Source organism: Pleurodeles waltl, chromosome 8, assembly GCF_031143425.1.
Source record: "Pleurodeles waltl isolate 20211129_DDA chromosome 8, aPleWal1.hap1.20221129, whole genome shotgun sequence".
NCBI classification, from domain to species: Eukaryota; Metazoa; Chordata; class Amphibia; order Caudata; family Salamandridae; genus Pleurodeles; species Pleurodeles waltl.
In genome coordinates this window covers 183,642,142-183,669,313 of record NC_090447.1, presented here as the reverse complement: position 1 = coordinate 183,669,313, position 27,172 = coordinate 183,642,142, and the positions used below count along the sequence as shown (strand labels likewise).

Sequence of the window (27,172 nt, the reverse complement as noted above, 5' to 3'; positions counted from 1 at the left end):
AGACCTTTTTTTATTTTTTTTTAAATCAATTAAACGCATGTTGGTCATGCACTATGCATCGGGGCTTTAAAAAAACTTGTGGTTCACTTCACCTGCTGGGTCCATAGAATACCGGCCACAAGATGACCTGAATTCTCAGTACTTCGTACTCCACCCAACGTACGCTCAGAAGAGAGACCTGCAGTTACATAAAACTACTCTTACATACACCATATCCTCCTAGGCTCGTGTCAAGCCCTCAAACCTGCGGCTGTGTGGCGTTCTGCTGTGCCCACGGTCTGTCCCTTGTGAAGCCATGAAATGCGATTTCCCCTGAGGTTTCATAGTGGAAGTGTATGAGGCCGAAGATCTACTAGAACCGGCTCCTAGGAGTCTAAAACACTAGTTATACCTTTCAATACATACTTCAACAATAGTACGTGGTGTTCAACGGTTCATACCACTTTGATTTCGATTTACCAAAAAAAAAGAGGAAGACATAAAACAATAACTTGTCATCATCACTTTGACATCGCAGCTCACATGCCAACGTGGCTGCTGACAAGAGCATCACAATAATTATCCTTGCCGCCACTTTTCGCTCTCGGTACACTACTGCCAGTGCTTGAAATGGAAAAACAGAAGTGCAGGTACTCTGTACCGGAGTACCTGCTTGTTTCTGAAAAGTGCCGGTACTCTCCAATTAAAAGCATTACGTGTTTCTTGAGAAGTGCAGGTACTCTCCCTCTGAAAATAAAAAACTGCCGGCACTCCGTACCGGACAGTACCAGCCCATTTAAAGCACCGACTACTGCTGAACCACATGCAACATATACATTTACGCCTGACAACGTAATGCGGCCCCTCATTGCAACCCAAAGGCTGGTGCATGGGACGCACGCGCCTCCGCCCGTGCCTCTGTAACTCGAAGAATGGCTCAAGCACCGTAAGTGCCGCATGCCAAAACGCTAAGTGAGATGACGCCAACAAAATGCTGCTTCTTTGTCGTAGTGTGACTGCGCTAACTCTGCCCCGTTCTACCGGCCACCACGCCCGCCTTCGCCCCAGCTGATTGTGCTCTAGTCTGTTCCCTAACTTCGTAACAGTCCGGGGAATGCCCATGTCCCTCTGTCTACACCCATTCTCTACAAATGAAGGAACCGAAATCAATAACGATATACAATCGCAGATCCCAGCCATTGGCCGCTCGCGCACAGCTGAGCTAACATTGTGAGATGAGTCTCTTCCGGGGCAGCGGCCAGAGCGTTTTTCCTGGGTGGGTGGGCCGTCTTTTCCGGGGGCGGGTTACGTTTTTTTAAGTAGCCAATCGTAGGCGCTGTGGGTCTGGGAGGCCGGGCGGGTCTTTCCAGTGCTGCCCCTTAGGCCGTCAATCAAAGTAAACCAGCTTTTCCATTGCTTCTCCTTTCCTTCTGTCATTGAAGGCTGACAGAGTCCGTCATGTATTGAAGTCGGCTAAAAAATATAAGCGAAAAACGTCGGAATTCGGGTCCTGTTTCGGGAAACGGGAGGTAAGGCCTGGGATATTCCTCCCTTTTATTCGAATGGTTGGTGCTATCTCCCCATGCACTGTCAGGAAGGGGGGTGCAGACCCTGGGTTAGAAGTGCAGCACAGGTAACCCAAGCTGGCCGCTTCCACCTTTGGGGTCTGAGCGGGGATGCCCCAGCGGTAGGAGCCCCACTGTGTGTGTTGTGACAGGTGTTGCCAGCGGGAAGCGGCCTCGGAGTGTGAGGGAAAGGCACGATTGGGGATATGAAACCAAAGCCGCATCCTACACTGAGAGGAAAAGGCGGTAGCAGCGGAGACACTAGCTGCAGCACTGAGAGCACAGCCGCAAGCAGTGCCAACAGAGCCAGCTTCGCAGATAATGCCCTACCAGGGTGTGGGCAAATAATAACCGCAGAGTGCCTTGTCCTCACCTAATGTACCCGCTAGGAGCAAATGACCACTAACAGGGAGTGTCACCTTCTCAAGTGACATGCCTGCAAGGGACGAACTAGCAGCACTGAATTAATCCCTAACGCCCCTCCCTATTTCAGCCAAATGACAGAGCCTTCCCTACGAGCCTTCTTCATAGACACCAGTGTAAATAATTATCTGCCGAAAAGAGAGCTAACCACAAAAATATGAAATAGAAGGGGCTTGTGACTGCTGAAAGATGCCCCACCAAATGCTCTGCATGTGCAGAACTGATAAAGAGGGTGACGCCTTTCCCACAGAAAATAGACATTGATGTGTTGAATTTGTTTGAACGTGTATTCTGCCAATCTGCTACAAAACCAGTTTATCACAGTTGGTGAGCCTCTGCCCATAGCTGTTTATTATTCGGGGTGGTATGTGCTAGAAACCCGCCTCCATACCTAATCTGCGACTAGTTTTAGAGCCTCATTTTAAATTCCGAATTTAGATATGTTTTTGTCCGTTTTGAGATGCTTGTTTATTAAAAGGACTTGTGATAAGCGTTTGCGTTTTACGTTTGCACCTGGATTCCTTTTATTAAACACATACATGTTAACCATATCGTTTGTTACTGCACTGAAGATATGCTCACATACTGCATTCTCATTCAGTCCTTCTTTGAACACGGTGAAAGGTCAGTCTCCATTTGATCATGTGTCCCTTAGATTCACGCCTTTTTGCGTTAGTAATAACTTCGTGTAACCAAATAAGAATACACTTTACTTTGTCACAATACTTCATTTTGTTGTACACAGTTCATTTGCTTTGAGCAATGGCTGTTGTATTGTGGTGTGAAAGTCCTTGATTTACAACCGGCTTAGCTCTTGCTGTTTTTGTGATTTGATATTTTAATTATTGCAATAACATCCTGCCAGGGCGGTTGTACCTTTTCATAAAAAGCAGCCTCTCCCAGGAATTCTCTCCCACTTGAGCTATAAACCTTTACTTGCTATATTATATAAAGAAAGACCTTCAAAACATAGCTCTTCCTGTCCTAATTGTCGCTTCACAATCTATTGATTTGTCTAGTGCCAAGACACGTTCAGGTACTTGCATGCTTAATGAAAATAGAAACCCGAAGCAGTAATTTGTCCTATACATCACCACATACTACCCAGTGCAAATGAGTAAACCTAATTCGAAAGGTATAGTCCATGTTTGGGTGGTTAAAGAAAAGCACAAATGTCAAGAACTAGACTTTTTCTCTCGCTGCACTGTTGTATTGATTGACACTGTTATTGAAACAACTATTTTCAGTAGGCCACTTTATGTTAATGATTTGATGGTCTCTTTCAGAGTGACTTTTGACAGGAGGCACAATGGCTTTCAGTAAAGGATATCGGATTTATCACAAGCTCGACCCCCCTCCGTTCAGCGTAATTGTGGAAACAAGAAACCGTGAAGAATGCCTCCTGTTTGAGTCCGGAGCTGTAGCCGTTTTGTGTGAGTTGATGCACCACCTCCATTCTTTTTACCACTAAAACACTATAATGTGGTCTTTTGAGTAGTATTTATTTCTCATGCCAAGCCAGTATGACAGATTTTGGTAGGTTTGTTCTTTTGAGCCCTGCATTCTGTGCTAAAATACATTAAGCCTTTATTTAGGCTTTCTAATGTGAGGTAGTGTTTAAATAGTGGCGAGAGATATGGTAGCCTTTCTGTTTGGTATCCACACCAAACATTATAATTCCCACCAAAGAGTTCCGACAAGGTCACTTGCATGCAATGTCGTTCAGTGGCTAAATTGCCTCCTGTAAAACCAAGAGCTTCGAATTTTGTTCCCAAGAATAGGTTAGTAGATTTATTTCTCAGAGTTTTATTCTTATGATTTTCTACAATTGTCTATACAAAGAATCATGTTTGCTCTGGTATTAATTGCTGCATAAAACGGAAATAAAATACGACTTTTGTGTGCTGTTGGTAGAACTTTGAGAGTAAAATGTTCTGGTTTTGTAGAGCAGGCTTCCACAGTCGTGTTTTTTTTCAGGTGTTTGCCACTTAACTGCTAAGCCCCGCTGCCAGTGCTGCTTGAGCCCCAAATCCTAAAAATCCGAATATTTCCTCAAATACTTTGTGCACCTTTCTCACTAGCTTTTTCTCTTGTTTGTGGCAGTCTCTCTCCTTAAAGTCCTACTCTCTAACTCTTGGCTGTCACAAAAGGGTTTTTCGCCTTCTCCGTTCCCCACCTTTCTTGTGGGCCTCTTTTCCACAAAACTTACCACTTTTTCTTGTTTGCTGTATGCCGCTTTCTTTTGGAAGCAACTTCTCATTCTCCTTTGGTTGATGCATAGCCCCTTCCTAGTGGATCTCATCTCATTCTCTCTCAGCTATTGCATCACTTCTTGGTTGCAGGCTCGTTCTTGCTCTTTCTGTTAGTAGCTACCACACTTCTCCTTGAGGGTCTTGTCTGAATCAACACAGACAGCGCCCTCAGATGTGAACATCCACTACTGTTCTAAACTGCTTACATTCAACTTGCCCATGTTTCCCTCCCTTTGCTTCTTCTGCGCCCCTTTTCTAGAGTTTCACTTCTTCCTCCCTTTGCTATTACAGTACTGCTTCATTGAAGACCTACCGCCTCCCTTGCTTCCCGTGACTGCTAAACAACTCTTCTTTGAAACCCCCGTCTTTTCAATCTTTGTATAGCAATCATCTTGAAGAACCTCACAGCAAACTATTGTAGGTTCTACAGGATTACTTTCTATAGTATCTCATATTTGTCTGCTTCAGCACCAAGTCATCAAAGGACTCATTTCTTTATGCCCCCCTGGCACCTGCAGGACCCATCGAGGATACCACTGCATCTCGCTGCTGCAGCAGCCCTTTGAATCTCATTTTCTCTCAGAACCCGCAGCAGATTCTTTCTCATGACCCCTACTCTCTTTCCTCTTACCCCAGAGCCCTTCTTTAATTGTTTCCTGGCTCTTTTCATATGGTGTTGGAGCACAACTATGTCAATGGCCTCCTTCCTTTCTGTCAATTGTTGCAAAACCTTTTTTTTTAGGCAGCACAGTCTCTTCTACTAGCCTGCTTCCAAGAAAACCTCCCCTTCTCTGTTCATTCTCTGTCTTTGTTGCTGCTTCTCTCTCATTCTGTCCTGGTCTTTCACTCTTACGTCAAAATCATCATCTTCTTTATCAGTTTCTTCATTATCTCTCCAATCACTCCAACATTTACCTCTTTTACTGTCACCCTGATTTTTTCAGCAAGCGAAAAGAACACCACAACCCCTATTGAGATAGTTTCAGTTTTTCTTAACATATCTATCTATTTAGTAAAGAAGTAGCAAATTTGAAAATGCACTTTTCAAATATACTGTCTAAAACAGTATGCTTAATAGGTTGTTTTTACACATATCCTAAAAGTTCATTGAGTACTTCAGGATTTTCAGCCAAATTCCAAAGCCATCTTTTCTCACATTTACAGATAGTTAAAATATTATAATATAATATAATCCATTGTTTTAGTAGAAGGGGATGTATGTAATGTTATGTTAACAGTGCCTTGACAGCAGCTCAAGTTCCAGTTGGAGCTAGGAATGTTATCATGGAATGTGAATGTGCTGAATTCAAGTTGTAATAGGTGAGAAGTATTTGTTACAAGATGAACATACATACATTATGGTGTGGCAGCAAACTCATAAACCTTATAAGTGTATGTGGTATTTGTATAATGTGAACCGAGCCAAAACACGAACAGAGCCCTGTACAAGGCCAAAGACAAGTACACAGTCAACAAGTGATAGGATAGGGAGCTGATTCTAGCAGCAGACATACTATTACTGTGTTGTTACGCACTGTTATTTAAAGAGGTGCGTCTTTAACTCTTAAATTGTAGCGGTGTTGGGGCAGTCCTGATGGATATATAGATGTTGCTAAAAGGCCTGCTGCCTTGTTTTTATTTGTTTACACGTAGTCTACAGTAGGATGGTGACCTCGCTATGGGTATGCTGAGAGGCACCAGAGCTTGTCTGCAAACTAAGTAAGGGTGATGGCTTTGTAAATGACATAACTGGGTTTGAAGATGGTAGGTGGTGGCAAGGGGACCCAATGGAGTTCCATCATGATGGGAGTGATGTGATCATATTTATTTAGTCCTTGGATGTTTTTATGCCGCAGCATGTAGTATGTCCTCAAGAGATCCTGGTGTGAAACAAAGATGCCATGGAGCATGGGGTTATCACTATCCAGATGCAAGAGAACAAGGGTTTGAATAAAAGTTCAGAAGTCACTTTCTGGAAGAAACTGTTTCAGTTTCTTTAGAAGAGAGAGCTGGTACCAGGCTGACTTGATGTTTTTTAACAATCTGTTCCTTTGTGGGCAAGGTTGATGCCCAGGGTGAATCCAAGGGACTTTATATTGGGTGAAAATTGTCATTAGACGCTGTCGAGTTTCATGCCATTGGGCCAAGTTTGTAGTTTGGCAGATAACAGGGATTCTATCTTGGGGTGGTTGAGCTTATAGTAGGCACTAGACATCCAGGTTTGGATGAGGTAAATGCAATTTTTGAAGCATTGGTTGTCTAGAGCAGAGGAGACTGAAATAGAGGTGTGTCTATTGTTGGCATATTGGTGACTTTTTATTCTATTATAAATAGGTAGAGCCCTAAAAGGCTGCATGTAGAGGTTGAAAATGACAGGGGACAAAATGCAACCCCCAGGAACCCTGCAGGTAATAGGGTTCTTTTGAAATCTGGTGGTGCCAATATGATCAAAATGGGTTTGGTTGGAAAGGTAGAAGGAGAACCAGGGAAGGATGTTACTCCTGAATCCTGTTTCAAACTGTATATATTAAAAACATTTCTTGGTATCAGAGGCTCTTTCACTTCTCGGTGCTCATTCTTTTATATTATTAAAGTTTCATATTTGTTGGTCCTTGCATACTAATGAGCGAGTTCAGGCCCTTCTTTTCCCTGGAATTAGTCTTTCTTTTAGCTAATATGCCACAATTTGATGTAGAAAGTAGCTGTGGTTGCTCCAACGTATCTTTTTTTTTTTCATTACGGATAGCATTAATTCGTTCTTTTTATGCCATGCTATTGGCTAAAACTTAGCATTACAGCATCTCCCTTATTTGGATAGTTTTGATGACCTCTGATTTCCTGATTCATGTTCATTCACAAAAGTAATATCCCATTACCTGTCTCAAGGACGTAATACTTTCTCTTGGTTATGTCACACTTGTATCTCAAAAGTGTTGCATCATTTCATTGTGTACATTTTTTATATTTGTTTCTTATTTAGAGTTGAGTGTGTCTAGAAGCAGAGTGGTACCTGTTTGATTGAAGCTTTCATGTTAGCTCTACTCTCTGGTGCTAATGATTTTCCTATTCAGATCCCATCCTTGCCAGTGATTTGCATTGTTTAATAAGTGCTAATCATTAGCCTTTTAGATGGGGCCCCGGTGGGTAATGGTGAGTTTTTGGCATCTATGTAGCACACACCTACCACTGGTATGGCCTCAAAATTATGACATTTGCCTTTGATGCTGTCCTGCCTTTCCAGCGTTACCATCCCAGAACAGATTGTGACCGATTAGCGTTTTCTGCTCCATTTATTAGACTGTAATGTATTGTGGTTTATTTAGAGGGCCATTTTGGATCATCTAGGATAGTTTGGAGGTGATTTAGAAGGAATGGACTGTGGGTATGTGAAAATTAGCATCTAAAGTGTTGGCAAAGAGTGTTACTAGTTTAGTGGTGCAATTTGGTAGGTGAGTAATATACCCTTTGCAGGACAGTTAGAGATTATGGTTCAAATCTGTTTTCATCTGTTTTTGCTTAGCACTATAAATGGCAAGCCAACAATGAAAACCTTTGCAGCGCTAGTGAAAGTAATCAAGAAAAGGCATTGTGGGGCGTGGGCGACTGGTGACCAAGATGGGCGCTTCCTAGAGCAGCTCCCGATTTCCCCACCAGCCCAATCCCCTAACAATCCAGTCAATGATCCGTCATCCTTGGCCCACCACCAAGGCATAAGTGGTGCGAGTCTGCAGAGATACCTCGGTTCCATCTGCAGCACTGAATGGGAAAGTTTCACCACCCTTGATTGGCAGGGCCCAGTGCGGCGTGGGCAGCAGCGGCCTCGCGTGTTGGAGACACGTCAGCAAAGCTGGGACCCCAAGCGTGAGCGAAGCCAGGGCCCGCACCGCCAGTGGAAAACATAGACAGGCCCAAGAGATTGCATTTTGTTGGTGAGCACTCCTGAACTCTGTTTTGGTGCCCCCCACAGACTTTGAGGCAGCAGGATGCCCGAATAAAGCCGAGTGCCATCTTGCCACAGGATGACTGATGGTGTGTTTGATTGCCCCCCAAAGCATTACAGAAAAAGCAGGATGACCCTAGTGAGTGAATGGGGGCTCTGGGAACAGTTCCGGGTGGGAGCCTCTTTATGGCAGTGACACCAGAGCCTGTCGGGGATCGCAGAGTCCAATGAATTGGCAGCTCATCAGGCCTCCTGGGCAACAAGGCGCCCGCCTGGAGCTGCTTGCTGCCCCTCCGGAGTATACTGGGCCTAGCGTGAATGACTACCAGCACCCCCCAGACAATAAAGGATGCCCTAGAGCGGCCCTGGGCGCTACAGGAGCTGTAGCCAGACCCTGGACTAGCATGGGGCCCTTGATGAATGAAAGGGGGCTCCATAATAGTGTCTACACCCTCTACAGTCCCAATACACCTGGCGTGGCCTATGTACGGCCTACAAGCTGGGCGGCACATGGTGATTGAGCACGAATCGACATAGGCTTCACGGAGGTGCACAGACTTTGCCCCGGTGCCCCACACTGACTTTGGAACTGTGGGGCACTTTGATGGCATTATATGGGCACTGGCCACTCTTCATGCACGCACCAATTAACGGCCCTCAAATGATAGCGAAGTTTCAGTGGCAAAATCCCTGACCCCTAGAGGGGCATTGGATAGCCACTGGGCAGAAGCAGCTGGACCGTCGGACCCCAATGCACCTGGTGACTTAGAGGGCCCTTCCATCCCCCAGAGAAATTGACAGGTGGGTACGTTGTCTCGGACCCTCACTCTACCTACTCACTCTGAACCAACTGCATGTAATCATTGGTTACCTTGGACAGGGAGAGCCCTGGGAGAGAAGCCTATGATTGACTGCTGTACTCTAATGTCAAGTACCCATACCTGATTCACCTGTGAGGTCCTGCTTACAACTGACAGACTCTGGCATGTTGTGATCCATGCTGGGGAGCCCTTTAGTGCATTTGGACTCCCACCCTGGGACACTGGACTACACTGACCTCAACGGAGGAGTAGCAGACAGTTGTCTCCTTTTCCCTGTGTGTTGGCTCGCGATCGGCTCTCTTTTGCAGCATGTTCCCACAGGCCCAGCGCCAGATGCAAGACCTATTTGGAGACCTGTGGTGGAAAACCCAACAGGCTGCTTGGAGATGTCCCCTTGGCGAGTACTCCCAGGCAGGTAGCGGTGACCCCTTTCTTTCTGAACAAAGGCAATGCTACTCCACAGTGATGATGGGGGATCGGAGAGCCTGAGCTGCCCACTAGACTAAACTTGATAAGTTTGTGCTACCCCTGCGAGGGCTGGGAAGGAACAAGGATGGAGGACATGCTTGGCCCTGTCAAAAAGACCTAATCCGAAAGTGAGACACTCACCCTCAATGACATTATGGCAACGATCCAGGGAGTATGTGATTTGTTGGAAACCAAAATAGATATGGTGTCCACGGAAATCACACTGATGTGGGCAGAATTCTGCAACATGAGTTCCCAGTTGAATGAGGCAGAAGACCCACTTACAATCCTCAAGACAGAAACTGTCAATCTGCGGTTACAAGTCAAAGATCTGCGTGCCACAGCAGAGGTCCTAGGGGTGAACCCTGAGAATTTCGAGTAAGCTCCATCTGGTCAGGGTCCCAGGGAAGGCAGAGGGTCCAGCAGTTGTTCTGTTTGTGGCAGACATTATCAAAGACCTTCAGCCTCACGGGCTATCTTAATACTTCTCTGACGAGCGGGCTCACAGAATTCTCTGCACCAGGCCCAAACCAGGAGCGCCACCCCCATACAATAATCGCCTGCATCTTCAATTTCAGGGACCATGACGTGATTTTGCAAGCAGCGTTATGTGCCTCTCCAGTCAAGTACGAGAATGCAACTATTAGCTTCTTCCCGGACTTCACTCTCAGGGTTCAACCGCAGCGCCATAGCATTCTGGAAGTGAAACAAGCCCTACGCGACCAGGGCTTCGAATACTCTATGCTGTTCCTGGCGCAACTATGAGTGGTAGCAGAGGGGAAGACTTTCCCTACCCCCTGAAGAGGCGTGGAACTAGCTTGAGGGTTGGAGGTAAGTGGCATAGAAACAGGGCCATATGACAGCAAAAAGTACCTGATGCCTTGGATCCAAGATGATGACTCGAGAAGCAAGCTACATTAAAAAAGGTCACAGCAACAGCAGGCCCTGGGAGTGGACCCTAGGCATGAACTGCATGATGACTGGGCTGATGGAGTGGGATTACTGATGCCAGAGCAACGACTCTGAACAAAGGGAATTTTCCTCTTGTTCCCCTTCTTCTGCGTGCTTTTCCCTTAATATAGGACGCCGGCCTGGCTGCTGACATCGCCATGGCTGATTATGTTCTACATGCAGACAGATGACCCTTGGTAACATGTGAGAACTCTGAGTGGGGGTGGGGTGATTGTTGGTGGTGGTTGCCACAGTCACCCTTTGGTTCAGTAATAGTTGTGGGCGATAGGCACTCTGCAATGTTGGGCAGGCAGCAGTTCTAAGTCTGCTAGGCAGGGAGAGGGGTACAGTGTAATGGTTCTGTTAGCAGTTTTGTTTTGTTTCTGATGGTAATGCTATACTGTGACTTATTAAACTGGCTGCGAATACACACGTATATTACGACATGTCCCCCTGAGCAATAGGGCTAGGAGGTGGGCCGTATGGCCATTTGAGGCCTCCTGATCACAAACACACATGGGTCTAAGATAAAACTTCTCTTCTGGAATGTTAATGGGCTGAGAGATTAAATAAAACGAGGAGTTGTGATGCAGTACATCAGATGTCGTTTACCCAATATTGTTTTCCTCCAGGAGACTCAAATGATGGGCTACACATACCGTGCCCTAGACAGATGGGGATATAGAATGGCTATAAATGCTGGATACACTACTTGTTCCAGGGGTGTGGGGATCCTTATACGAAAGTCACTCCCGCTACCTATTCATCGAACTTGGATGAACATGGATGATATGTGGCCCTCACGGGGAGCTGGAAGGGTGCAACAATCAATGTGTTCTCTGTTTTTTTTTATTTTTTTCCAGCCTTGCCTCCATGACTCACTATTGCCTGACTTAAGCTCCTTGTTGCTCACAGAGCCAGAGAGTAAACTACTGTTGGGGGGGGGAGAGGGGGACTTTAACTTGATGGTGTGCGAGGAACAAGACTGTTTCCCTCCCAGAAATGCAATCTCTTCCCATCGTCTGCCACCATATTTCCTTTCGGCCCTCAGCTTAACTGACCTTTGGTGCACCTATACCCCCAGTTTACAACATTTTAATTTCCATTTGCGGGCGCATGGCAGCCTCTACTGGACTGACCATCTCTTCACCCTCATGCACCACCTCCATCACTACTCAGACATCAACCATCTAGCAATGGGGCATCTCGGACCACTCCCCGATTTGGGCAGCCTTAGAACTCCACAAGGGTTCAGAACGTCGCAAAATTTTGCTCAGTCCCTGGTACTTTAAAGTGTTAGTATTAAAGAGAGCATTATTGAGGCAATGGAATACTATTTCACTGAAAATGAGGCCTCTGTCGACTTGCTGCAGACCTTATGGGAGGAGTATAAGGCAGTTATTAAAGGCCAGGGCCTATCTCCGAAAATAGGCCACAAAAGAGACAAACTGGCTAGACTTGAGTCCCATGAAAAAGAGTTGCAGGCGATGGAGAGGGATCTTCTGACACAAAACTCTACTGAAGCCCTCCATGCTTTGCATGTCAAGAAAAAAAATATATAAAAATGAGGCCACTGATGCCGCTAAAGCATGTCATATAGCAACACAGCATCACCTCTATGAGGTGGGTAATAAGGTGGTTAAACTCCTAGCTTGGTTAGATTGGAGGGACTGAGTGGGCCGCTGCGTGCTGGAGGTACAGGCAGGTCCTGGACACTAGTAAGAGAACCGCAAGATATATCTAACGCCTTTGCCACTTACACCCAGATCTACTCCCTGGTAGATACTGCTACAGCGGAAGACTCAAGGGAACTCCTTGCCGACCTCTGCCTTTCAACTCTTGAGCAGTCAGACAGGACGCTTCTGGAGGAAGAGTTAACCGCAGCTGAAATAATTCAAGCCATACGTCATCTTAATCCAGGTAAGGCCACTGGCCCTAATGGGGTGCCAATCAAGCTGTATAAGATAATGACCTCCAGACTAGCCCCTTAATTGCTACTCATGTTTGAGGAGAGTCAGCATCTCGGTTCACTGCCCAAAGGCAAACGTCTAGCTGTCTTTGTGGTCATCCCCAAAGAGGGGATGCCACCTCATGGTTGTACCTCATATTGGCCCATATTACTCCTCAATACTGAACTCAAGACCTTAGCAAAGGTGTTGGCTTCCCGCTTAGTCAAGGTAGTCTCAACTTTGGCCCACCTAGACTAGTCGGGCTTCATGCTGTGCCGCAGAACCACTCTTAACTTGCAGCACCTTCATGGTGTGAGTCAGTCTGCCAACCTCCAGGAGAGTGTGCTAGTACTCTCACTTGATGCAAAAATGGCGTTTGACACAGTTGAATGGCCCAACATGTTCGAGATCCTGGCCAAACTGGGTTTTGGCCCACGCTTCATCAGCTGGGTGAGACTGTTTTACATGGGCCCAGTCGCCCAGGTGAAGGTCAGTGGAAGGCTGTCCTGGGTTTCTAACCTTCAGCGTGGCACTCGCCATAGTTTCCCCCTGTCGCCACTGATTTATCCCTTAATATTGGAGCCCCTGGCGACCTGAATCACACGAGACCGACTGGTCTCTGGTCTAAACTGGATCGATAGGTGGGAGGACAAAATATCATTGTATGCGGATTACATCCTCTTATATGTCACATATCCTGTTAACACACTCGAAAGACTTATGCAGTTCATAACCAACTTTAGCCACTACTCGGGCTATACTATAAATTGGAAAAATACCTAATTTACCTCCTGAGACAATAGTTACAGAAGGGTTTAGTTACCTGGGCATATACATTAACATCGAGCTCTTCTATGGTAAAAACCTCTTTCCTCTGCTGGAAAGGCTGAGGTGGGACGTTAGTCACTGGAGTTCCCTGCCCTTGTTTCTTGTAGGGAGAGCTGCCCTCTCAAAAATTATGTCCCTTCCCTGTATTTATGTTCTTTGAAATACTCCCTATCAGGTGCAGGATTCCTATTTTAAAACCATCAATAGAGAACGCTACTCTGCGATGGGGGCCTGACTATGGTTGAACTACACAAACTCACCAGGGAGTGGTATGACGGGGATAGCTCTGCCTGATATCCAGGAGTATTATTGGCCAGCACAGCTTATCACTACCAATAGTTTGGTTCATCTTTCCCCAGACGAACCAGCACTGCGGATGGATAGATTCATCTGCAGCCGTCGGGATTGCTCAGGGCACTCTATGCACACCTAAGAATACTCCCTTCATTGGTCCCACAGGAGCCGGGGTTACTCTTTGGCATTAAGCTCTGAGAGCCAATGGATGACGGGGTAAAGTCACACAAGCTACCCCCTATATTAGGCACCCTGGGAGCACAGCTGAGTTTCGATAAGTGGGACCTAATTAGCCTCTCCCGAGTAGTGGACCTTTGGGCACATGGTGACATCATCCCATAGGGGGACCTATAACACAACTATCAAATAGTTATCAGATAGCCCCCACCAAGATTTACTGCTATATACAGGTGTGTCACACACTTAGGGCAGTATTGCTAAAAGGAGTGGATCTTCCCGAATCTTCCCCCTTACAAGATCGCCTACTAGACAAACACCTGTCACAAAAAGCGACCTCTCTGACATACAAAAAACTGCTCATCAACACACCTGATGCACTGCAGCACTTGAGGGAATAGTGGGCCCAGGATCTGGAAGAGCTAGAGGATGATGAGTGTGTGGAAACTCTGGCATCCCCGCAGGAGGTGGCTATAAGGGCATACTTGTGCTTGGTGCAGTTAAAAATATTTCATCGGTCCCACTATGCCCAGGCTACATTGTTGAAGATGGGTAGAGCCTAAACGGAGGATTATCTGTGAGGGTGTTGAGAACTAGTCATGTTCTACCATATTGTATGGGAACGTCCTGCACTACAAGGCTTCCTGGCAGAGGTTGTGGCATGTATGTGCAAAGTGACTGGGGGTTTAATGACTGCCTCTGCAAAGTGGTGTTGCCTCAACTTTTGGAGTGCAATGGACATGACTCGCATGGCACGAATTTGGTGGACATTGGGTCTCATGGTTGCCAAACGCAATATTGCACGATTGTGGGGGCAGAGCGGCCACCACGGTAGGAGACTTAAAGCAGGATATGGATTGGCATTTGTTGGCTGAGATGGTGGTTTATGGAGGACGGGACTGTCCCCGGAAATGGTAGAAAACCTGAGGATCATGGAATACCTATGGGGTCAATATCTGCAATGACTTTGTTTCTTCTGGTCGACGGGGACACTGGCAGGCCCACCTATGTCCTCCACAAATGTTGACTGAGTTGATGGGAGGGGAGAGATCCTTGTTAGTTATGTTGAAAGATGTCCACTGTATTATCTGTTCACCAGTCTGCTGTGCACCTGTCTTTTATTGTGCTGTCAATAAACAGAGTTTAAAGAAAACAAAAGACACTGCAACATATTTTGAACTTTCCCAATCCCACCCACTCTCCCATCCCTCTCCTCCTCTCGGAGTGTTCACTGCAAAAGAACAGAAAAAGCAAAGCATTAATCAGTAGGTACGCAAGTTACTTGTGTGAGTTCCCCATTTTTGTGTAGGGTCGTCTGTGTCCGTCAGTCGCAACATGTGCAAATGTTTGGGATGCGTCCGTTCTCGAAATTCCTTTGACAAGAGAGCTATGCACAGCTGCCAAAGTTTCCTATAGGAGTCTCCTTGGGCTTTTAGGTCGAGGGTGAGCTTCTCCATACCCAGCACATGCTGGAGACGGTGGACGGTGGGGGTGTTTGTCTGTGCCCCAGTGTGTAAGGATTGCCTGGTGGGCTGAGCGGGAAGGTGAGCTTGTTGGTGAGCTTGTTGGGGATTCCCAGGATGCTGTAAGTGGGAAATCTAGGTAGCTGTGTGTCTAGGAGGGCATCTATGTCATTCAGGACATCATCTAAAATGGTGCAATATTAGGGCATTCCCACAGATTATAAGAGATAGGTATTTCTACTGACACAGTGTGGCAATACCTTCATTGTTTACACCTTCTATGTCTACTTGATCTCTTTGGTATATGTAAGCTGTAATGTGTTCCATTGGATGTTTTTGTGTGACATGCATTTTGTTATATACTTAATCTTGGCATGGTTTTCTTCCAGTTATTGTTGAGTGCTTTTGACAGGCAGCTATATGCAACATCTGTTACTGTGATGGGTGTATTTGTAGCAGTGCTTGTAATGTGTTTTGTTGGATCTTTCTGTTGCGTATCTTGGTGGCAACTACTGTTGGCAGCTATGTGATAGCCAATTATAAATAACCAATGTTGGGTGTTTGTGGATTATTTTCGCTAATGTGTTCTGCTGCATATTGGTATTTTCTGTGGGAACAATGCAAACCTTTGTCAGGTGACTTGTTAAATGATACTTCTCAGTACTTTTTTTGTAGTATTTATTTTTATTAAATTGTCACCGAAATGAAGCAAGGAAACCAGCTAGAACAGAGAATAAACATTATAATATGTTTCTGCTAGGAAAAATCAATTTGGGGCGGAGGAGGGGTGGTAAATTCCTGTGTAGGGCTATTAGTTTAGAGTGGACCAGGAGTCTGTGAAAATGGATTATGAAAAAGGATATGTGCTACATCACGTAATATCGATTAAAGTATGTTGGAAAGTGGGTGTGAAAAGTCAAAATAGCCATAGCAAAGTAATAGCATTTAGCTCCGTTTCTTCATGGCAGTTTGAGGACTTCCTTTTCATGAAGACAGCTCTTATATTGTATGTGTTCTCTGGTTTGCATTATTTTCTTGGACTTTTGTGTGAGATGTATCAGGCCAGCTTTGTGGAGTTGATAAATCTCATTACTACTTCGAAATACGATGTGTCTCTAAAATAAAGAAAACACACAGGTGATCTGTCACTGACATGCACACTCTACATGGATATGAGCACATTCTTAATCCATTATCTGTGGGAACAATAAAAAACACGAGATTATTTAGTTTTGAAAACGATAATTTAATTACAACGTTTAATTGTGACTAGTATGGAATAAAGCCAGTTAATGTGCTAGCAACAATTTGACTTCACGAAAGAGCACATTTATTGCATCTTGGGTGCCGACATCAGGTCAGTCTTATGATGTCGTGCTGTTTTGGAATCTGACCCTTGAACATCTTACAACCGACATTGGTCCAGATGCCCTTGGGGTCACAAATGCAGTAGAAGTCTGATGTAATAGGTGTGAAAGCCTGGTGGCTCCTGTGACAATCGTGAGGATGAGGTAGGGGTTTTTGAATACTAGAAAGGTCGAACAATTGCCCCATTGTAACATCCCTGAGGAAAATACACATCTTTAGCGCACTTTTCTCAATGCAGTTACATTTTCTGAGCAAATCTTTAAAATTGTTAAAGCACTGATCAACGCTAAAAGTAATTGTATATGGTCCTCCCTGCCTCTCAAAACCATGCAATGAGGTGTCTGATTTCTTTTCACCACAATTGCAAATATCCGAGCTTTTCACCTCGTCCTGATGGGTCCTCAGTAAAACCAACATCTTCCTTTCCCTCTTCCGAGTTGCTTTTTTTTTTTTTTCACGCCACTAATCAATGCCTCTATGTTGGCAAAGCAAAACGAAGCTCTGCTATTTCAGGTTACTGCTTAACCCACACGCTATTAAAAGTTCCAGATGCTTGTGGCATACCATTGCCCAAGTACTCACAGAATTATACGACATATCATGAAAGATCACTTGGCTGTACCACATTCCCTTCATCCTGGAAAAACGCTTCACCCCCTCCTTAAGGTGACCTCTTACCATACTAAATATTCAAACTTCTTGCCCATCTCCATCATTCCATTCTCACCTAGGGTGATATAATTAGCCGTTATCTTTCAGCATTTAATAAGCAAGCTTGCACATATGCTACTGCATGGAGTCGATCTTGTTGGCTGCCGCTGATGACCGTCAAATGACTGGCAGTCATCCTTATGTTTGTGGACCTCTCTGGTACCTTTGCTACTGTGTTGATGAAGACTGCTGTTGGTTAGATTAAGTCTTTCTTCCTCGGAAAGGGGTCAAACAGTGACAATTTCCCCTTTGCAGTCCACCTTTAAAATCCTCCCCTACTGATCCTCAAAGGCTTCCTCCTTATGCCCAGTTCTGATTGCATTGTTTAATCTAAAAGGCTCCCATTTCCCACCAGGATGCACATTTAGTGTAGCAAGCCTGCGTGCATTTCTATCATCTGCTTCCTGCCCAAGAGTCTCCAGGTAGCACTCTATTCTGCCTTTCAGTGTTTCTACAAACATGATCTGGAAGCAGGTCTCCTGGATAGCAGGTATTAGGAATCCTGGTATCAGTGGCATATTGTTATTTGGTGTTAAATTCTATCCGTTTTCTGCATAGCTGTAGATGACATTGGGCTGTACAACATCTCTGCTTCTTTAATTGTCATGTACTCGTACCAGGCTACAAGAGCAACCCTTAAACCTGTGAGAACACGGGTACGCACCAATCTTATGGCAACAATGGTTGACATTGGTATAATTTACAACATAATTATTTCCAATAGACAGATTAAGTAGTCTCACGCAATCAATCAATAACAGATGAACTAGAATGTGTCAGACCACCTTAAATGAAAGAGAGAACAACTTCTCTATGTGATTCAAGCAAAAAACACAGTAGCACGTTAAACCAGCATAATAGCTTTATTAATACTCAGCTCAATGTGTCCCAAGTGTCAAAACCACAATTTAAAGAGTAATTATATTCCATAGGTAAGCATAGGCTTTTGTAATCGCAACAGTTTATACAGTTGGCAGAACATTCTGCATTAAAATAATCAAATGTCTGTTTGTCACTAAACAGTGTCAATTACGTTTTAACTCTACAGTTAGAATATTAGTCTCATCAGGACTAATGAGATGAGGAGACATCCTGTAACTCCTTAGGAATCTGAGTATATTGCAAGGCGTGCAGAGTGGCACACATGCACACCATAGTGAAAAGATAGAAAATCATTAGTTCACTCAGGGATGACACCCCTGAGAACACCAGCATACAACGTGTTGCGTTTAAGAAGAAGGGGTGTAACAATGAGGGCTGTGGTCTGTCTTTTCTTTGTGCTGAGGAGGCCTATCTCGAACACTTTTAGGACGGCGACCAAGCAACCAAGTTTAGTTAATTAATTATTGTAGTTAAGAAGCTCAGCTCCGGGAGTCCCAAGCAGAGAATGTGTCCTCAAATGTCACCCACCTCCTGGACTTTGAGTGATTCAGGGAAGAGGTTTAATTGCACTGCAGATATGTGGTCTGTATCAAGGACATTCGTTTGTTAATTCCAGGACGGCTAGATACATAGCACGTTTTCAGATAAACAGCTTCTGGCTGTTCCTCGCTCCTGTTCTTAGCTCATGCAGAGAATCCAGTGCAGATCTCCTTAGAGCAGTTTACCTTTTACAAGGTCATTCTTGCTTGGCTTAATCTCCCTTTCAGGGCGCCAGGCTGTCTCGATTCTGGGACTTTCGGTGTGCCTCCCACATTTATTTAGTGCTCTTGCGAATGGCCATTTCTTCTTGCGGAAATGCATGTGAATTCCTTTGATCTACTCGAATATAATTAAACTCATGATTTATAAGATTTTTCTCTGGTGTCGGAAATGAAGACAATGACTTGTCTACTCTATTTATACCTAGTTTCTTGTAGAACAAGATGACCGGCTTGTAAAAGTTATCTTGAGCTGTGGCAGAAGTAAATAGAAAGCATGTCAACCCAGCGTATTGTGTGCTTTTAATGCACTGTATCAATGCTTGTATCAGTGGTAAAAAGAAGGCGTCACCTGTGACACCTTTCTCAACAGAATACAGTGCATACAATTAAATACCAACTTTTCATATGCAAGTTAAAAGCAGGGAGCGTTAGAGCAACCAGTCATTGGAACGTCAGGCAGAATCAGAAATGTTACTAACTCTTCCCCAGCCTTACCTGTCCTGCAGAAGCCCTTGACCGCTTCTGCTCTGAAATGTCTTATTTACACTCCAACGAATAATACAAAAGTTTCTAACGTATTCTTCTCATAGTGCTCTGAAGTAGCCAGCTAGACGACACACAAAGCTATACACCTATAATAAAACCGAGCTCTCCAGAAACTATATATGGTGGACAATTCCTGTCACAACGGTAACTGTTCATTGGATACTTTGAGGTCAACTGGCGACAAACGTGACCTAGCATTTGCAAAGCCAATAGGTCTGACATTGGCTGTTAGGCTTTTATCTTTGTCAATGCCTTTTTGTGTTTTGTAATGTTTTTTGCAAAACTTTATTCTTGGGAAATCTGCCCGGCTATAGTCAATCAAAAAAATAAACAAAATGTGCCTGAAAGCAAAAATAATCTTGGGCCTCACTGGGCATACATTGCCATAGTACTCTCGGGCACTGAAGGAGACTACTTTGTGTATGGCTGTGCCCGTTGTGAAAGGACAGAATGCCGTCAATCACGGTGAAGTTAGCAAGTGGCTGAAGTGGGTTGACCCATTGACCCATGCTGTATACGGTAGTTGGTGGAACACAAATGTGACAACACACCTTTGGATGATGAGGGCTTACTGAAAGCCCTTATAAAAAAGTATATTATAAAAATAATTTTCATGAAATAAAAAATTCTTCTCTAACGCCAGACCTACTAATGAATAAAAGTGTTTAATTCTAAAAGGTATTAAAGCTTACATTTTAGAAAAGCAAGCACTTATATTTTCTCGTTGATTTTACAAATAGTCGCAGTGAGGATGAAAAACAGGAGCATGGAGAGCGTGTGTATCTCCTGTGAGGTGTTCACTTTCAGATCTCAACACACCTTACTCGGTTCGAGGGAGCACGATGCGGATTTGTGTGCATGTCTTTTAAGGTTTCCTATTCTTAATTATGAAATGATTGGTTCTTGTGCCATTCGATTATAAAACAAAAGGACACAAAAGGGGTTACATACAGCAAGGGGTGCTAGGATTTGGGTTTGGACAGTGGGAGGTTAGGATGTCGGTTGAAAATGAGATTATGCTTCCCCCAACTCTATAGTATTACAGACTAGTACGTGTCCTCTTGTTTAAGGCAATTTGAGAATCTTGGTCCTTGCACAACATCCGCTTAAAAAGAAGTTTGGGTGGTATTGGGGGAATTCTGTGATGAATTTTTGAAGCAATATACTCCTAGTCACTTCTCATGTTCATCAATCTCATCCACCCGCACCCACCCCTTCATCCATTGAGCCCTCACTCCAGGATATATATTTTCAGTCACATCTATACTTCCTCATTCTGCAATTAACCCATGCTCACCAGTGAACTACTGTTATCGCTACCTGCTGCCATCCAACCTCTAATCATCTATGTATACACTAACACGCATCAACCCATTCACGCATCTGCATGTTTCTGTATGTGTGTTGTCTTGCTGCGTGTGTGCTGAATGTGTATTGTCTATGTACATAGACCAAATTCTACATTGCTTGCATGTATTTTTTGCAACACAGTTTTATTGAGTTTTCTGCAAAATAGCATCAATATATTACAGTAATTGGTTATATCAAGCACTTTATATGCATACAAGTAATTTATAAATAGCCATCATAGTATTACTGCATCAAATCCATATACACTACCAGCTATTAAGTCGCTTCAGGGTTGCCACAAATTCCAGGTCCCCCCACCCAACAGACCAACAGATATCTAACAAACCACTCCTCTTTCCCCATGCCCCCTCCCTGGTGCCAAGTTGACTAATATACAGAGATGTGTTATTTCAGTGCCACATGGAAACAGCATATATAGAACAAGCAGTAGCCAGGTGAGGAATAGCTCGAAGGCAGAGAAGGCCTGCGCCCGGCACACTTGATATAACCTTTGTGAGGACCCTGGTTCCAGTGGGCTGTGCACCAGTGTATCTCAAACCCGCCCTACTAGACATTGCTTGCATGTGTTGCCAGTTTTTGCACCTAAACACGTCACACAACTACATACAGCCGTTGCAACAAAGTACACCTACACCTAAAATGATTCATTCTTTGCCAGTGCTTGTTAGTTGATTTTGTGTCGAAGTGTTTTTGGAGCCTTATCTTCTGCTCCTTATCTTGGCTTTCAAGCCATCCTGTATCTCCACCGCTTTTTGCTGCATAGCTTACACTGCCCTTGTTGTAATTGTTCTACTGGGGGCGCTCAGGCACTACACATCATAAGGAGATAGCTCAATTTTTCAATGGAGCTAGACATGCTGATACTTGTGTGGAGAGTCATCTGTTTTAAGGGATGATCTGAGTTGTACTTTGCTTACTACATGTAGAATATACTCGACTTTGCTGTGGGCATCGTTTACCGATAGGGGTCCTGCAATTGGCAAGTGATTAACCTCATGAACGTGTGGTCTGCAGTGCCTAGGCATGGCATGAGTTAATGGAAGGGCCAGCTACTGAAAGAGTCTTATTACAGCGACTTGTGATGCCTTGTAACTTGAGAAACCTATTGTGTAGAGAGACGGTTGAAACCTAAGACGTGTCTCCTGCAGCGGTAGTCACGTGGACGGTCTGGAGAGTGATGTACAAATACATCTTGGTCTGTGTTCCCTTTGTGCTGCGGATGTCACTGTGGGAATTGGGCAGGTAGAGTCCGGCATTGCAGACATAGATATAGGACAGTGGAAAGCCAGGGAATACAGCTGAATGGGTGGCAAGTTTATAAACGGCAAATTCCTGACATTCACAGGAGCTTGAAGATGTCTGTGCTTAGCAAGCCCACATTTCTTGCAACTTGGAGAGTCTCAAAGGCAGATATGGACACGTGGGCTGGGGTCCTTTGTATGCTCATATATCAAAAGGCATATCACGCAAAAGTCATGTTTTTATGGCAGTAATGGGACTAACACTAGGGGGCTGACCAACCATGGCTGATACTGGCTACCTCCGGCAGGCCACAGTAATACCACTTTCATTCTAATGTATCAAAGACTCTGTCCCACACAGGAGACTGCTTTTCTATCCTGAGTAGGATCATTAATAGTATGGTCGTGGTTAATATTATGTATGTATTTGCATGTGGTATGTTTTGTTGTGTCTAGCCAGAAGTATGTGTAATGTGAACTAGTGTGTGCCTTGTTGGACTTATTTATGTGATTATGTAAGGTGTTTGAGACTGGTGTCATGTCAGGGGCACAATCCCCCTTTAAATCTGCCGTGCTGTGGGGTGTTGGGTTGGTATGGTGTAGTGTGTTGCCTTGGCAGGGCAACCCTGTGTTATGAAGAATCGAGGCTGTCCAAATACAGAAGTGCCTTTCATCTGTAGAGACTTACGAGCATTGTTTTGACCCTGCTTTCTGTTAAAAAATGGGGTCTTTGGATTCCAGTCAGGTTACCCCCTGTCCAAGCAAGGACCCTCACTCTAGTCAGGGTAAGTCACACACAATCTAAATTATCCTGTGCCCACCCTCTGGTAGATTGGCACTGAGCAGTCAGTCTTAACTTAGAAGGCAATGTGTCAAGTATTTGTGCAATAAATCATACAATAACCCAATATAGCACCACAAAAATACACCACACAGTTTTTAGAAAAATATATAATATTTATCTGGATATTTGCAGTTCAAAACGATCAAAGATGCAATAAGTAAATGTAGAGATTTCACTGAAAAGTGGTATAAAGTGTCTTAAGTCTTTTTAAAGCAAACAAAATCTCTTTCAAGCACAAAGTACCTGGTTCGCGTGAAAAATCTCTGCAAAGGGCCGCTGAGTAGGAGAATCATGGAAACAAAGGGGTGTGCGTCGATTTCTCAGGCCGCACACAGCGATGCGTCATTTAGTTTCCACGCAGGGACGGCTGTGCATCAATTTCCGGTGCTCGTCGTGGATCCTCTTCGAGTTGCAGGGTTTTCAGACGCCCTGGGGTCTGTGCGTGGAATCTTGGGCTTGCGGCACCAAGGCACCAGCGCTGCGATGTTCCGGTGGGCATTGCGTGAAAGTTTCTTCCGCATGGCATCGATTTCCCCTCTGGAAGTCAGGCTGCGTTGTCCCAGGTCAGCTGTGCGTCAATCCAGTGGGTTGTGCGTCGAAGTTCCGGTCGCAACACAGGCGCTGCGTCGCTCATCTCCTTGCAAAGTTGCGCTGGGTCGTTCCAGTTTGGCGTGCCGTGAATTTCTCACCACGGGGCAGGCTGTATGTCGGTTTTAGCAAGCTGTGCGTTGGATTTTCACCGCACAAGGAGTCAAGTTGCAAGAGAGAAGTCTTTTTGGTCCTGAGCTTCAGGGAACAGGAGGCAAGCTCTATCCAAGCCCTTTGGGAGCACTTCTTCACCTCAGCCAGAGAGCAGCAGGGCAACAGCACGGCAGCAGTCTTTCACAGAAAGCAGTCAGGTGAGTCCTTTGGGCAGCCAGGCAGTTCTTCTTGGCAGGATGCAGGTTCTGGTTCCAGTTATCTTCTCCAGGAAGTGTCTGAGTTGGAAGGGGCAGAGGCCCTGTTTATATACCAAAATGTCAGTTTGAAGTGGGGGAGACTTCAAAGAGGCTTAGAAGTGCACCAGGTCCCCTTTCAGTTCAATCCTGTCTGCCAGTGTCCCAGTAGGGGTTGTGGCAGTCCTTTGTGTGAGAGCAGGCCCTCCACCCTCCCAGCCCAGGAAGACCCATTCAAAATGCAGATGTATGCCAGTGAGGCTGAGTATCCTGTGTTTTGGGGTGTGTCTGAGTGAATGCACAAGGAGCTGTCAAACCCAGCCAGATGTGGATTGTAAGGCACAGAAAGATTTAAGTGCAGACTTTCTAAAAGTGGCATTTCTAAAATAGTAATATTAAATCCAACTTTACCAGTTAGCAGGATTTTATGTCCCCATTCTGGCCATACTGAATATGACCTTTCTACTCTTTTCAGATCAGCAGCTACCATTCAAACAATGTATGAGGGCAGCCCCAATGTTAGCCTATGAAGGGGGCAGGCCTCACAGCAGTGTAAAAACGAATTTGGGAGTTTTACACTACCAGGACATGTAAACTACATAGGTATATGTCCTGCCTTTTGCCTACACAGCACCCTGCCCTATGGGTTACCTAGGGCATACCTTAGGGGTGTCTTATATGAAGAAAATTGGGAGTTTTAGGCTTGGCAAGTACTTTTAAATGCCAAGTCGAATTGGCAGTGAAACTGCAATGGCAGGCCTGAGACCAGGTTAAGGGGCTACTTAAGTGGGTGGCACAACCAGTGCTGCACGCCCACTAGTAGCATTTAATCTACAGGCCCTGGGCACATTTAGTGCACACTACTAGGGACTTATACGTAAATTAAATAATCCAATTGGGTATGATCAAATGTTACCATGTTTAATGGGAGAGAGCATATGCACTTCAGCACTGGTTAGCAGTGGTAAAGTGCGCAGAGTCTAAAAAACAGCAAAAACAGTGTTCAAAATTGAAGGGAGGCAGGCAAAACGTTAGGGTGACCACCCTAAGGCTGTCAGGTCTAACACTTTGTGATTGTTAACCTCTATTGTTGGTTGTGTGTTGAGCTTGGAGAGGACCAATTATGCGAAATATCTGAGCTGTGTCGTATGTGAGGTTGGTGGTTTGTCTAATGTGTTCTATTGAGCTTTGTCTATTATCAACTAGAGTGCGTGGTTGTGTGCACTGGAACTCTGAAATATCAGTCACATCCTCCCATCTCAAGGAGGCCACCAGATGTAGCTGGTGGTAGTGTGCACGTTTGTGTGTTTTGTTTATTATTCTGTGTGCTGATGTGAATTCTGGTGCACATCTCTATAAAATCCCTATTCTTAAAGCTCTGACTGCCTGATCATTCACTTTGTGTACTATGTACTCGTAATGCTGTGTCTGACCGCTCTACTTTTAGAGATAACCTTGAATTGGTGGCTTTACAGTGAAAGATGTGAGATGTCCAGTTAGCTGGGCTCTGGATGATCTCTGTTACTTGGGGCTGATCACACTGGAGGAACATTTTGTGATGGTAGTGCTGCTCGTGAAATCCAGAATGTCCATATGAAATAAGGGAATTCGAACTCCCTCTCTTAACGATGAGTGCGAGAGCAGTTATTAAAAGGGTTATGCTGCCTAAACTTCTTTATGTATTTGCCAACTCACACTACTTAGCCCTCAACGCGGGGGCTGTTGACTCTGCTTTGTTTAGACAGCACTTCATGAGTTAAATAGGGCGTGATGCAGATGGCATACAAACAAGACTGACTCCTAGTCACCAATATATTGCACTGTTTCCAGTCAGCCCAACTGCAGCAGCAGCAAAGGACTACTAGAATGCCCTTCGGATTTTTTTTTAGAACAGAGGCATAGATAAGACAATACTGAGAGATTCACCATTTCAAGAATATAAGCAGGAAGTGCCAATATTTATGGCCAACATAAACGACTATAAAACTGTAGACAGTGTTAATGGTTTAGCAGATGGCAAATCCCCATTTGCAATATTTGGTGTTGCTAGACTAATAGAGAGCAAGGGTGTTGTGTTTGTTCCGTGTGTAATGGGGTAAACAAGATAAGAAACATCTTTGATCTAAGGGATGTGACACACTGGTGGCTAAACACTCAATTGAGAAGGGACTGCTCTACAGATCTATAACAATTGGCACGTCTTATGATCCCTAGTCTTGAGGGGTTCCCAAACCTAACCTAAGTACATGCTATGAAGCACCCTTGTTATCATGTCTACAGAGCTGTGCAAGTGTTGGATAAAACAAAGAAAGACATTATTCCTAAACTATGTACAGGTGCCTGTAACAAGTGGACCTTGGGTTCATGTTTCAGTCTCTCTGTTACAGATTATTGAATCCTTGCTGACTCCTGGGATTGTTCCCAAAGAATTGTAAGAAAGATAATTTTTGAATATTTGGAGAAATGGCCCTTTTATTAGCTACGAGCTGAATTGGATTATAGTAGATGCTTAAGGAGGCACTGTTGATCCTGCTTTGGTACAGAGACTTGGGTGAGGTTTTGAGCTATCAAGGGTCCTGTCCAGTTGAATGTTGTAGTGGATGGTTGCAGAGATATAGACTAGTTAACATAAATATTTGCCTGACTTTGCTTGCCATGAACCACCTGATTGTTCTTATTGGGCATACTGTTAATACTGAAGCTTACCATATGAGTGTTGCTAACAGTTTGTAATCTGTGGCTTTTGGTTATATCGAAGCAAAAAAGCACCCCAATGGCATCTGTGGCTTTTGGTTGTATGGGAGCAAAAGAGTACCTCAAAATTAACACTCCAAAATTTACCTCTAACAGATTTCCCACAATCTACTTGATTGGAGAAGGTGTCAACCTCAATTTCATGAGACATTGTGTCCCTGCATTAATGCACCTCCCAAAGCACCAAGATCAATAGAAATACAATGATTAGCCCAATGAACACCTGGGTTCAAAATCAATTAAAAGTTAGAGTTTTATTACAAAATTCACAATAAGTGGCAACCAGTCAATGCCAGGAAGGCTTTCAAATGCAGCGATAAACAGAATATGTAAAATCAGATAATATTCTAAGCCTCAATGGGCAGCAAAATCAGAAAGGAATTGAGCAGCATCCTTAGTAGAACAGGAAAGTATTCTGGCTCACTCCCAGAATCTAGGGTTTTTATACACCATTCTTGCATAGACAATGGGAGCTTTTGTAGAATTAGCGAGGTGCGAGTGACTGTATCCTTTCTTTAGCAAATCAGTGCACAATAAAAAGAAACCGCACTAACCCACTACATGAATAATTATTCAGCACCCTGTATGCTGGTGTCATCTGGAGATGTTCGAACAGAACAAGATACAATGACAATCGCCAGTTATGTGA

At 44.5% G+C, this 27,172-nt stretch overlaps 1 protein-coding gene across 8 annotated transcripts in view; it reads left to right on the top strand.

Annotated features, from left to right (window-relative positions):
• The first annotated feature begins 1,370 nt into the window (after window positions 1–1,370).
• SYNJ1 (synaptojanin 1) overlaps window positions 1,371–27,172 on the top strand; it is a 767,318-nt gene continuing 741,516 nt past the window's right edge. For all 8 annotated transcript variants that reach the window (XM_069204034.1, XM_069204040.1, XM_069204035.1 and 5 more), the window contains exons 1-2: window positions 1,371–1,508; window positions 3,254–3,400. In XM_069204034.1, the coding sequence (XP_069060135.1) occupies window positions 3,277–3,400 (124 nt within the window). In that variant the 5' untranslated portion in view covers window positions 1,371–1,508; window positions 3,254–3,276. The remainder of the gene's footprint in view (window positions 1,509–3,253; window positions 3,401–27,172) is intronic.